The 10,961-nt window shown below is 41.2% G+C and overlaps 1 protein-coding gene across 1 annotated transcript; it reads left to right on the forward strand.

Annotated features, from left to right (window-relative positions):
- The first annotated feature begins 5,281 nt into the window (after positions 1–5,281).
- On the forward strand, positions 5,282–10,683 carry LOC147900361 (uncharacterized). The gene is made up of 4 exons (XM_087376630.1): positions 5,282–5,293; positions 5,572–5,787; positions 5,872–5,993; positions 10,561–10,683. The coding sequence occupies exons 2-4, from the start codon at positions 5,592–5,594 to the stop codon at positions 10,681–10,683; spliced, it is 441 nt and encodes a 146-aa protein (XP_087232756.1). The 5' UTR covers positions 5,282–5,293; positions 5,572–5,591.
- The last annotated feature ends 278 nt before the right edge of the window (positions 10,684–10,961 follow it).

Consider the following 10,961-nt stretch of genomic DNA (forward strand, 5'->3'; position numbering starts at 1 on the left):
CTCGACTTCGCCATCGACTTTGCCTTCTCCTCCTTCGCCTTCTCTTCCCTCGACTTCGCCTCCTTTGCCTTCTCTTCGCCATCACCCTCGACTTCTCGTTTCCTCCCTCCCTCCCTCCCTCCCTCCTTTCTGATCGTTTCCTCCCTCCTTGGCTCTCTCGTTTTCTCCTTGGCTCTCTCGTTTCCTCCTTGGCTCTGATCGTTTCCTCCTTGGCTCTCTCGTTTCCTTGGCTTTCTCGTTTCCTCCCTTCTCGTTGGCTCGCCTTCGCCTTCTCCTTGGCCTTCGCCTTCTCGTTTCCTCCCTTCTCCTTGGCCTTCGCCTTCTCGTTGAAGGTTGCAGAGATTTTTGCAGAGATTTTCGCAGCCTTCGCCTTCGCAATCACCTTTGCCATCGCTCTTAGCCATCACCTTCGCCATCACCTTCGCCATCGCTCTTAGCCATCACCTTCGCCATCACCTTCGCCATCGCCTTCTGTTTTACGCTCTCCTTTATTTTACTCGCCTTCGCCATCGCTCTTAGCCATCACCTTCGCCATTGCCTTATTTTACGCTCTCCTTTATTTTACTTGCCTTTGCCATCGCCATCTCTCATGCAGCTCTCGCCTTCGCCTTTATTTTACTTCGCCTTCGCCATCTCTTATGCAGCTCTCCTTGCCTTCTCTCATGTAGCTCGCCTTCACCTTCGCTTTCTGCCTTCGCCATAGCTCCTTCTGCCTTCTACCTTTTGCCTTCGCCTTCGCCATCTGCCTCCTCGCCACCACCCTCGCCTTCGCCACCACCCTCGCCTTCACCATCTGCCTCGCCATCTGCCACCCTCGCCTTTGCCATTTGCCTCCTCGCCACCACCCTCGCCTTCGCCTTCTCCCTCAGAGTCAAAAGCTTCTCCTCCCCTGACCCTTGCTTCTACAACCGCTGCTCACAAAGCTCACAATGCCTCTCTGCTGCGAGCCCGAATCATCCCATCCACAATTACCGTCTTCTGGTGACGCGTGAACATAGTACCGATCACGATTTCTCACAAACTCACCCTGTGAGTTTGTGAGTCTCCCTCCTCGCCATCGCTCCTTTTCTTCTCCCTCCTCGCCTTCGCCATCGCCATCGCTTACTCCCTCCTCTCTTCTCCTTCCATGCTCTGCCTTCTGCTTCCACGCTCCACCTTCCTCCCAACGTCGCCTCCACCTTCCACGCTCCACTCACCTCCCTCACGAAAGGTCTCGTGCACTCCCATCTTCTCCATCTCGTCCGCCAAGGTACACGCTCCCTCGCCCACGCTTTTGTTTTTGGGAATTAGCCAAGCTACGCACATCCTTTTTTTGATCTACTTTCCACGAGAAAGGCTGCCTTTCTCATGGAAAGTAGATCAAAATCATTGGGTCCATTTTGATGTACTTTCCATGAGAAAGGGCAGCGCGTTGACGCGCTGCCCTTTCTCATTGAAAGTAGATCAAAATCATGTCAAGGGAGGTATAGTAAAAAGCATTGGGGGTATACCAAAAACTTAAAAAACTTTCATCAATTTTTGTCTATGCACCTCAAATTGATTTCGAAATTGTGAATCTTTCTTCTCCTCACATCCTCATCCTCCAATTTTTCAATCTTCCAAGACTTCTCTAGTGAGTCCTTAAGCATTTGGAAGAGCCATGGGGTTAAGCATTTGTAGGAGCATTTTGGATACCCTTTCCATTGAAATGGACAGCGCGTCAACGCGCTATCCATTTCAATGGAAAAAGGCATCTAAAATCCTCTTGACGCGCTGTCCATTTCAATGGAAAAAGACATCTAAAATCCTCCATTGTATCTTTCATGTACCACCTTCATATTTGAGTAAAGAAGGAAATTTTGATGCTTGTGACAGCAAAATGGACAGCGTGTCAACGCGCTGTCCATTTCAGTATCCCAAGCATCAAAATTGGCCTCTTTTAGGCTTCATAATAGAATTTCAGTGTGGTGGCATTTAGGTGTCAACGCGCTGTCAATTTTGGTAGAAAGAGCTTCACAGTTTAGGACATTGACATGCTCCCACACTTGCAACAGTCTTACTACAATAAGATTGGTTGTTGGGATCAAGAATGCTACCACACTTGACCTGCATGGTGACTTGAAAATAAAGTTAGCTTCTAGATCCCAGAGTTACTGTGTCAAATCTTGCTCAATAGTGGCCTTGTATTGGGGTAGCATTTTATATGCCCTTTTCACCGAAATGGACAGCGTGTTGACGCGCTGTCCATTTTGGTAGAAATAGCACTAAAATGCACACTACTAATGTGTGCTTTCACAGTTGCATTCAACCTATACATTTTAAGATTTTTATTAAATATGAATGCTCTTTGGATATAAGATCTCAAAGAAGAAGAGTCAAGTAGATATAAGGTCGACATAAATGTCATCTATGTAGCTTTCAATTCTGCAAGTTATTTTGACCACAAGGATGATTTTGCCAACACATTGTATGCTTTTGCTTTTAATCTGCATTCTTGAATCATGCCTCAAGTTAAAGGAGGAACTCCTTGATTGAGGAAAGTCCTCTATGAAAGACCCTAAATGCATGTGTTCAAAATGATAGTGTAAACATGACTCTGGTTAGTGTTTAAAAAATTTAACAGTTGTGCTCACATTGAACTCTTGATCTTCAAAGAATGTTTTGGAGAAGAATAGCATGTGCCGTGAACAATAGATTTTTTCTATAGTTTGCTATGCTATATTTGCTCTTGGATTAGATTTTCATTGTCTTGCAATCTCATTTCATATGTGACCAGTGTATGAAAAGGTGTTATTTTTGTATTTCATTTCAGGATGACTGGAAGGAAAGGTAAAAAGCCTCAAGAGGCTCTGCCTCCAAAGTCAACAAGAGGAAAGAAAATAGATCCCCCTGCCCAATCATCAGTAGGTGGGACAGAAGAACCAGGGAGTGCAACAGGTTCTGAGCCTGATACATCCTCTGCTCCAAGAGATGAAGGACCAAGATTGGAGGAGGTTGAATTGGATGACACTGAAGTGCAAGTGGAAGGAGGAGGTGATGTGATTCGAAAATGCAGGATGCTTGATTCAGATCATTGTCCTCGCATTCCATTATGTAGGTTGATCCCCTATGCACAGGTACGAGGACTGCGTGATGATGTGTCTTCACTAAAAAGCGCATTCCAAGTGGAGGGCTACCTTCCAGAGAAAGGATCTTTCATAGTGTCCATTTGCAAAAGTGATGGAGAGGAGGTAGTACTGACAGATGATATGATGGAGAGGTGGTCTCCCACTTGGAGAGATGTTGATGAAGAGTTTGAGAATGACTTGCTATCAAGTCATGAATTTAAATTTATGTCAAGAAGGATGTTTTTTGTTTGGGAGGGAAATCATAGGACTACTGCTTGGATGAGTGTTATAAAGGATATCTTTCCTACAAACAAAAAACGACACATAAGAGTGGTTTGCACAATAATTGATCCTAGAAAAATAAGTGAGATTGCTCTATTGGCTGGCCTACAGTGCATGAATTCGTAAGTACTTTGATACCTTTTTTTCTTCCATTATTTTGTCTTGTATAATTCTTTACCTTCATTATTTTTATTTTGTACAAACGAACTAATCTTTTGATGTATCTTGTAGTATGAATGAGCATGCCATCGTCAAACCTAGCCTCCGAGACACACTTATAAATGCACACAACATTTATGAGTGTGATCCTACGATATTTATGAAATCATTGTCTCCTAATGAAGTGAAATCCATAGAGAACTGGAGGGCTCATGAGAGTAAAGGAAAAAGGCCCTGGTTTCCATTGACAAGAGGCTATCTTGCAAGATTGGTCTTTCAGGTTTAATGCTACACTTCTCTTGGTGCTTATTCTCTTTCATTCCTTTTCTTTCTATAAAAGGAATTATTTTGTGTAGGTTGAGTACAATACAGAGCTTAAAAAAGCAATTGATAAGATATCCACAAAGATGCCTATAGACCAAAGAACAAAAGCTGAAGGAAAGCAACGCGTCCTGATTCAAAAGAGAATTGCTGACAGGATGGGAAAGGTGAGGGTTTAATTCTTCTTGTTGTTACATTTTTTAATCATTTTATGCATCTAACATGCAATGCTTGGATAGGTTTTGAATTGCATAGATCCAGGCTTGGGTGAGGCCTGGTTGGAAAAGTTATTTGCCTTGCGATTTGATGGTCTGGACTCTTGTGTAACTTTGGAGAAGCTGCAACTCATAGCAAAGTCTGATTTGAGATTGGAGAAAAAAATCATTTTTCTTTCCTTGTTGGAGGCTACTAAACCAATGAGGGATATGTATTTCATGCCTGTGGGGGATGTGGAGTATAGAGGGTAAGTTGTTCCTTTCATAAATAAACTTATTTTGCAGTGTTTGTATGTATTATAGAAGTGCCATAAGTCTTAGTTGTGTGAATACTATGTTTTTCACTTGTGTAGATGGATTAATAGAGAGATATTTCTTGAGAAAGTAGAGACCCAGGCTTTGAAAGTTCTTGATGACTTGAGGATTGTAACAACCATGGGCGTTCCTTTAGAGACACCAAAAGATTACACAATGCAACAGTACATGGAGGACATAAAATTAGAACGAAGAAAGCATTTGTTCTTAGCTCTACGATCAAAGGATTCAAAGATTGAGAGTAAGGGAGGAAAGAAAGCAGACGGTCTCTCTGAGTTGGACATGGCTGCTCACAGGGTCATCTACAGGTTGGTCCCTTTTAGTTTTAATGATGGTGCTTTTCTATATGTTTTGTGAAGCTTATAACAACATTGAACTTGACAATCATTTTTATTTGTTTCAAATTTTTTGTGAACCTTTATTTATATAGGAGGTCCAAATAATTAGTGATTGTTGATTTGTAGGTATCTTGCTCATATGGCAAGAGAGAGAAAGATCTTAGAGATTCCAAATTTGTGCAAGAGTTGTGTGGAAATTGGTCATGCTGCTTGTATGTATCCTCCTGGCATGCACAATCACTCTCAATGGGAACTTGCAAATTGTCCTTGGTGGATAGACTTCCCCAAGGGACAAGTCTTGGTGCGTGAGAGAGACTTTCACAAGAAATATGCCTCATCTAAGGACATTGAAGAAAGTAAGGATAAAATGGGGGGAAGCTCTAGAAAAACAAAAACACAAGAACAAAAACAAGAACAAGCTCAAAAGAAAGGTAAGAAATATACATACATGTTGAGTTTCTAATGTTGTTTATGATGAGGGTTTGCAATAGTATACTAATGTTATTCTTTCCTATCCATTTAGATGAGGAGCCATCTAGTCCACCAAGGCAAGATAAGGATCAAATGGAGCATGCAAGTAAGGTTCTAGTTTATTTTTGTTCTTACTATCGGTGTTTCAAAATTTCCTTTGGTTGTGTTTGATAAAAATTTTCCATGTAGGTTCACAATCTATCACAAAGTTGGTACAACATTATGTATTTCATAAGGCACAGTCACCAGGTAGTCTATCGACTCGTGGTATCACTCCATTATATGCTTGTATGGTGGGTGATTACATAACCATGGGCATGGACTTTTCACAGTCCAAGAAAAATGAAAAGTATACTATTTTGCATGAGTTTTTCATGAATGTAGTTAGCCCTGATCGAGACTACATGCGGTTGGGTAAGAAGATTAAGTGGGCTGCGGATTTTATATTGGTTGACTTTCCCACTGGATTTCCACTTGATGAGAGAGAACCCATCCCAGTTTGGAACCTCTTATTGGAGGACCATGTGCGTTATGGGCTTGCCGTTGCAGCAGCTTCATTATCAGATAGTGGTTGGCTGGCAGTTATATGTCCTATGGCAGGTAAGGTTCAATATCTAGCACTATTGTTGTTATATGTCCTCTATTCCCATTTTTCTTGTATGAGATAGTGTCATTTGATTGTAGGACACTGTATTTCGTGGATGGAGCGCTTTGCATTTGTTCAAGGCTTGGAAGTTGTCAGACGTGTAGTCATTCATGACAAGCTTCCACATGGATATTGTAAATACCATGGTATAACTCTTAAGGTATGCTACAATTCCATGCATGGTGTGTTGTAATGCTACATTCATGAACTTTTTAATGTGTTTCTTTATGTGGGATTGATAGATGCCATGTTACATGTAGTATGCATGCTAGGTTTTGATGGTAAAATCATATATTTCATTTTTGTTCCATATGTGTGGTCACATGTAGTCTTTCATGCTATGATACTTGTTGGCTAAGGTCATTCTTTGGTATGTGGTTCTCTATGCATGATTCACAGATGCAGTCATCTATGTTGGCTCTAGTATGTAGAGTGAAGAAGACTCCATCAATTTATTTGGAAGAGAGTGTTCCACTATTTCAAAACCTTTCCATTGATCCGCTATCTGATTTATGGACTCACTATGTGCCTCTCAGTGAGAGGACAACAGTGCCTATGTCTTCTCAGATGGCTCGAGGTGGACTTGAGCGATGTTGCTACTTTGTTGGGTGCCTTTTGTCTCTCTTATGTGTTCCAGGAGGATTGGTTTTAGAGATGGATTGTGGCACAGCTCCTCTCATGCATGCTTGTCAGGCTACTGGTAGACCTTGTTTTTCTTTTGATTCAGATAGCAGTATTATGGCTACCATTGTTGAGCCACTTGTAGCAGACCATTCTGGGAAACGGGTGAGGTCAGAGCATGATGGTGATGGGGATGAAGATAGAGTGGACCCCATCACAAATCCATATGATGATTAGTATGATACTGAACTTAGATCTTTCTTTGATGACACTTGGATATTTTTGGATTGTTGTTATTGTGTCTTTAACGTTTTGACTTACTATGGTTTCAAATGTATGTTTGATTGTAGTTTGTTACCATGCTATGCAGAAGAAATGGCAAGATTCATGTCAACTAAAAGAAGATATGATGAGAGGCATTCAGATAGGTCACGAGCTCGCATTTACTTTGTTGATGATGAGTGCCAAGAGGAGTAGAATATGATTTAAAAGACCATTTTGATGAGAGCTTGGTGATACTTGTGAGAAGAAGTCCCATTTTGAATATGGTAATATTGCTCTATGTATTATGAAATCCTATGCTTTCAAATGACACTTGGGTTTCTTGACATATGGGTGAGCTGACAGTAATGTGGTAATATTTCTCTATGTATTATGCAATCCTATGCTTTCAAATGATACTTGGGTTCTCCCACATATGGGTGAAGTGGTATTAATGTTATTAAGTATAATTTCAAGCAATGTGGATGTTTTGATTGTAGGAAAATAAAACCCATTTAAGAATTGTTGTGTATGTGATGCAATCCCACGTTTTGAAGTGACACTTCACTTTCTTTTGATTACTAATGACACATATTGGAAGTTACATTATTGAGATAATTCTAATCAATTTTGTATCTTTTCTTGTGCTGTTAGTCCAAAACATCACTTTTTGACCTCGGGTTTGTATACAAGTCATTTGACACCCAAATCATGTCAACTACAAGAAACATGTATTTCATAGACACAATGTATTTCACATGCACAATTTAAATGGGATAGGAAGGACAAATACAATTACCATTTGAGAAAGCAAAATGTACAAGATGTTGTGCTTGGATAGTTAAATACAATGAAAACATTAAAAAAGGCGTGAGATATGTTTGCAACTTTATATGAGGCAAATGAATACCTAGGATCTTGATGAAGAGAAAGCAAATCAATAAAAGCTTTTGACATGCATATATAGTGAGACTCATAGGCATGAATATACAACTTGCAGCCATATGAGGGACTATGAAATATCAGTAAATTGTGCAAGTCATCGTTAATAGACTCACTAAAGGATATGAGAATTGAGTTGTTGGAAAAGTGTTAGTTGCTTTAGTCTCTCCTATGCTACCAAGTCCAAGTTACATTATCAAGATAATTATAATATATTATCAACTTGCTTTACTCTCCCAAATATGGAAAGTAGGTTAAGTTTCATTTTGGAGATTCTTCCCAAATAGTGGATTTCACAGAGCTATGTTGGCTACCTCTATAAGGGATTGTGGAAAAGATCGCTCGCTTTTTCTCGCTCGCTCTATCGACTACCCCTCCTCTATAATGGTACAAAAAGTGGCCTCAAAGGTCTTCTAGGCATGCAAATGAGATGCGATGGCCATTATACTTTTCATGGGCCTCAAAATAAATTATTTTAGGGACCGTGCAAAGTATCATGGCCATCAAGCCCCATTTGCATGGTCAAGAATGAACATTTCCATGTTTTTGCCCCCATGCATCCTCTATAATGGTACAAAAAATGGCATCGAAGGCCTTCTAGGCATGCAAATAAAATGCGATGGCTGTGATACTTTTCACGGGCCTCACACTAGGTGAGTTTAGGGCCCCTGTAGAGGCTTATGGCCATAGGGTCCCATTTGCATGGTCAAGAATAAATATTTCGATGTTTTTGCCCATCCATCCTCTATAGTGGTACAAAAACATGGAAATGTTAATTCTTGACCATGCAAATGGGACTTGATGGCCATGACCCTTTGTACAGGCCTTAAAATAGGTGATTTTAAGGCCCTTGCAAAGTATCATCGCCATCAGGTCCCATTTGCATGGTCAAGAATGAACATTTCCATATATTTTGCCCATGCATCCTCTACAACGATACAAAAACAAGGAAGTGTTCATTCTTGACCATGCAAATGGGATCCAATGGACATGAGCCTTTGGACTAGCCTCAAATTAGGCAAGTTTAAGGCTTGAGAAAAGTATCATGGCCATATGGTCCCATTTGCATGTTCAAGTACAAGCATTCCATGTTTTTGCCCATGCATTCTCTACAATGGTATAAAAAATGGCCTCAAAGGTCTTCTAGGCATGAAAATGAGATGTGATGGCCATGATACTTTGCACAGGCCTCAAAATAGGTGAGTATAAAGCCCATGCAAAGGATCATGGCCATCACGACCCATCAAGAATGAACATTTCCATGTTTTTGCCCATGCAACCAGGTGATTTTAAGGCCTGTGGAATGTATCATGTTCACCGAGGCCCATTTGCATGGCCAAGAATGAACATTTTTCATGTTTATGCCCATGCATCCTCTATAATGGTAGAAAAAATGGCCTCGAATGTCTTCTACACATGCAAATGAGACATGATGGCCATGATACTTTGAACAAGTCTTAAACTAGGTGAGTTTAAGGCTGTTGTAAAGGCTCATGGCCATTGGGTCCCATTTGCATGATGGTAAAAAATGAATGTTTCCTTGTCTATCTAGAGGCAATCGCCAAAAAAAAAACAAGGGGCCCACTAGACATGGTGGTATATTTACATTATATATATATATTTGTGTGTGTATATAATATTTATTTGTTATTTTATGTATTTATATTTATATTGTATTTATAATATTCATATAATCTATTAGTTTCTATATACTTAATGTATATATATTTTTCCTCCACGTTCTCTCTCTCTCTCTGTCTCTCTCTCTCTGTGTCTCTGTCTCTCTCTCTCTCTCTCTCTCTCTCTCTCTCTCTCTCCCCCTCTCTCTCCATCTATCTATCTATTTATCTATCACTATTTGTCACTCTCTCTCCTCTCTCTCATGTAGATTTTAATTTATTTCTGTATTTGTATATTTATTTAAATTTTATATATTTATATATATTTTTATATTTCTCCATCTCTCTATGTGGATGAGTACTCGAGCAGTGTTGTCCAAGGAAGAGGAGGTTGGGTAGCTTGTTGGGTGGGTTGGGCGGGATCTACTAGTGGAGGTGGTAATGGATCTGGAGGGGGGGTAGTGGTTTGAAAGAGGGTGATTGCATTTTGTTCTTCATCCTTGGTTATTTCCTCAAGGTTTGCTACGTGAATTGTTTCAAAATTGCTCACCAAGGACTAAGTGAGTCTTGGGGAGCTTGTAGCACCCGATTAAAGAGTATTATTATTCCGAGGGGTTTGTAGTAGTGGTTTGGTAGGCTGCAAGGTGTCCTTGAGCTTGAATTGCTGAGGCTCGGCTGTAGGTCTGCATCCAAGTTATGTCTACATGATGCTAACTTTTGGGAGTGCAAACCCATGGCATGAGTTCCTCTGGCTTTGCGAGTTGCATCACTTCATCATCCGTAGGATAATTAAGGGACTTAGTTGATGACGTGGCACCAACCTTGAAAATTAAGAAGAATGGGATGGGTGGATAGGGTTTGGAGATTGAAGGGGCAGAGAAGAGATAGGGAGGTGGGCTGAAGGTCAAGAGAAAAATAAGACATGGCTAAGATGGGGCGACAGTGGTCGAGGTTATGACAGAGAATAGTTTGAAGGGCGTTAGGTAGTAGTGGAGTAGTGAGGTCTAGGTGGAAGGTAAGGTTTTGTGCACAGATTGCATCGAAGTGCATTTGCAGGGTTTGGGTGATGGTGCATGGTGTAAGTGTATACGTGGCTAATTGTGCAGACACCTCCCGATACATCCTGAATCCTACTGCTCGTGGTCTTCCAACCCTGACTCCTTCGAGTGGCCAGTGGCATGCTATCATTCGATTTCTTCTTGGAAGGAGACCGTGAGGCTCATCTCTTGTGCCAAGAGATCCTGTAGGGAGTGTATCTATTGGTCGTGGGTCTCCTGTGTGCAGGCGTATCACTGCTCTGCTTGTGCTTTTGTTGCTCCAAAGTTGTGTGCAGGGCTGATTCTGCCTTTTCCACTTGTTCCACAAGCATCTGGACCAGGGATTCACTGGTGGCGAGGTCATCTTTGACTTTCGTCAGAGTGAGCTCGAGCTCTTCCACCTTAGCTTGATATTCATTGGCTTGATTTAGTGCAGCATGGCCCATTGCCTGAGTTGCGTGACCATTGTCGCTTGGCTTTCATGTGCTAAGAGCTGGGCTTGGATGAGATTCGAGGAGAGTTGCGAGGCTTGCTCTTGCCTCCTCTATAAGATCGTGCGGGCGACTTTCGGCAGTTGTGCCATGGCTTCAAAGAGATTCATCTCCATGACATTGGCGCGTGACAACTATTCTGTCGTCATGTGGCTAT

The sequence above is a fragment of the Dipteris shenzhenensis genome, chromosome 7, assembly GCF_047967505.1.
Source record: "Dipteris shenzhenensis isolate YYH24624 ecotype China chromosome 7, Dip_SZ_1.0, whole genome shotgun sequence".
In the NCBI taxonomy this organism is placed as follows: Eukaryota; Viridiplantae; Streptophyta; class Polypodiopsida; order Gleicheniales; family Dipteridaceae; genus Dipteris; species Dipteris shenzhenensis.

Bases quoted from the DNA above. Each gene is read 5' to 3' on its own strand.
- LOC147900361 (XM_087376630.1), top strand. From the start codon at position 5,592: ATGCGGTTGGGTAAGAAGATTAAGTGGGCTGCGGATTTTATATTGGTT. The intron at 5,788-5,871 runs GTAAGGTTCAAT...ATTTGATTGTAG, and splicing joins AGTTATATGTCCTATGGCAG to GACACTGTATTTCGTGGATG. The intron at 5,994-10,560 runs GTATGCTACAAT...TCCTGTGTGCAG, and splicing joins ACCATGGTATAACTCTTAAG to GCGTATCACTGCTCTGCTTG.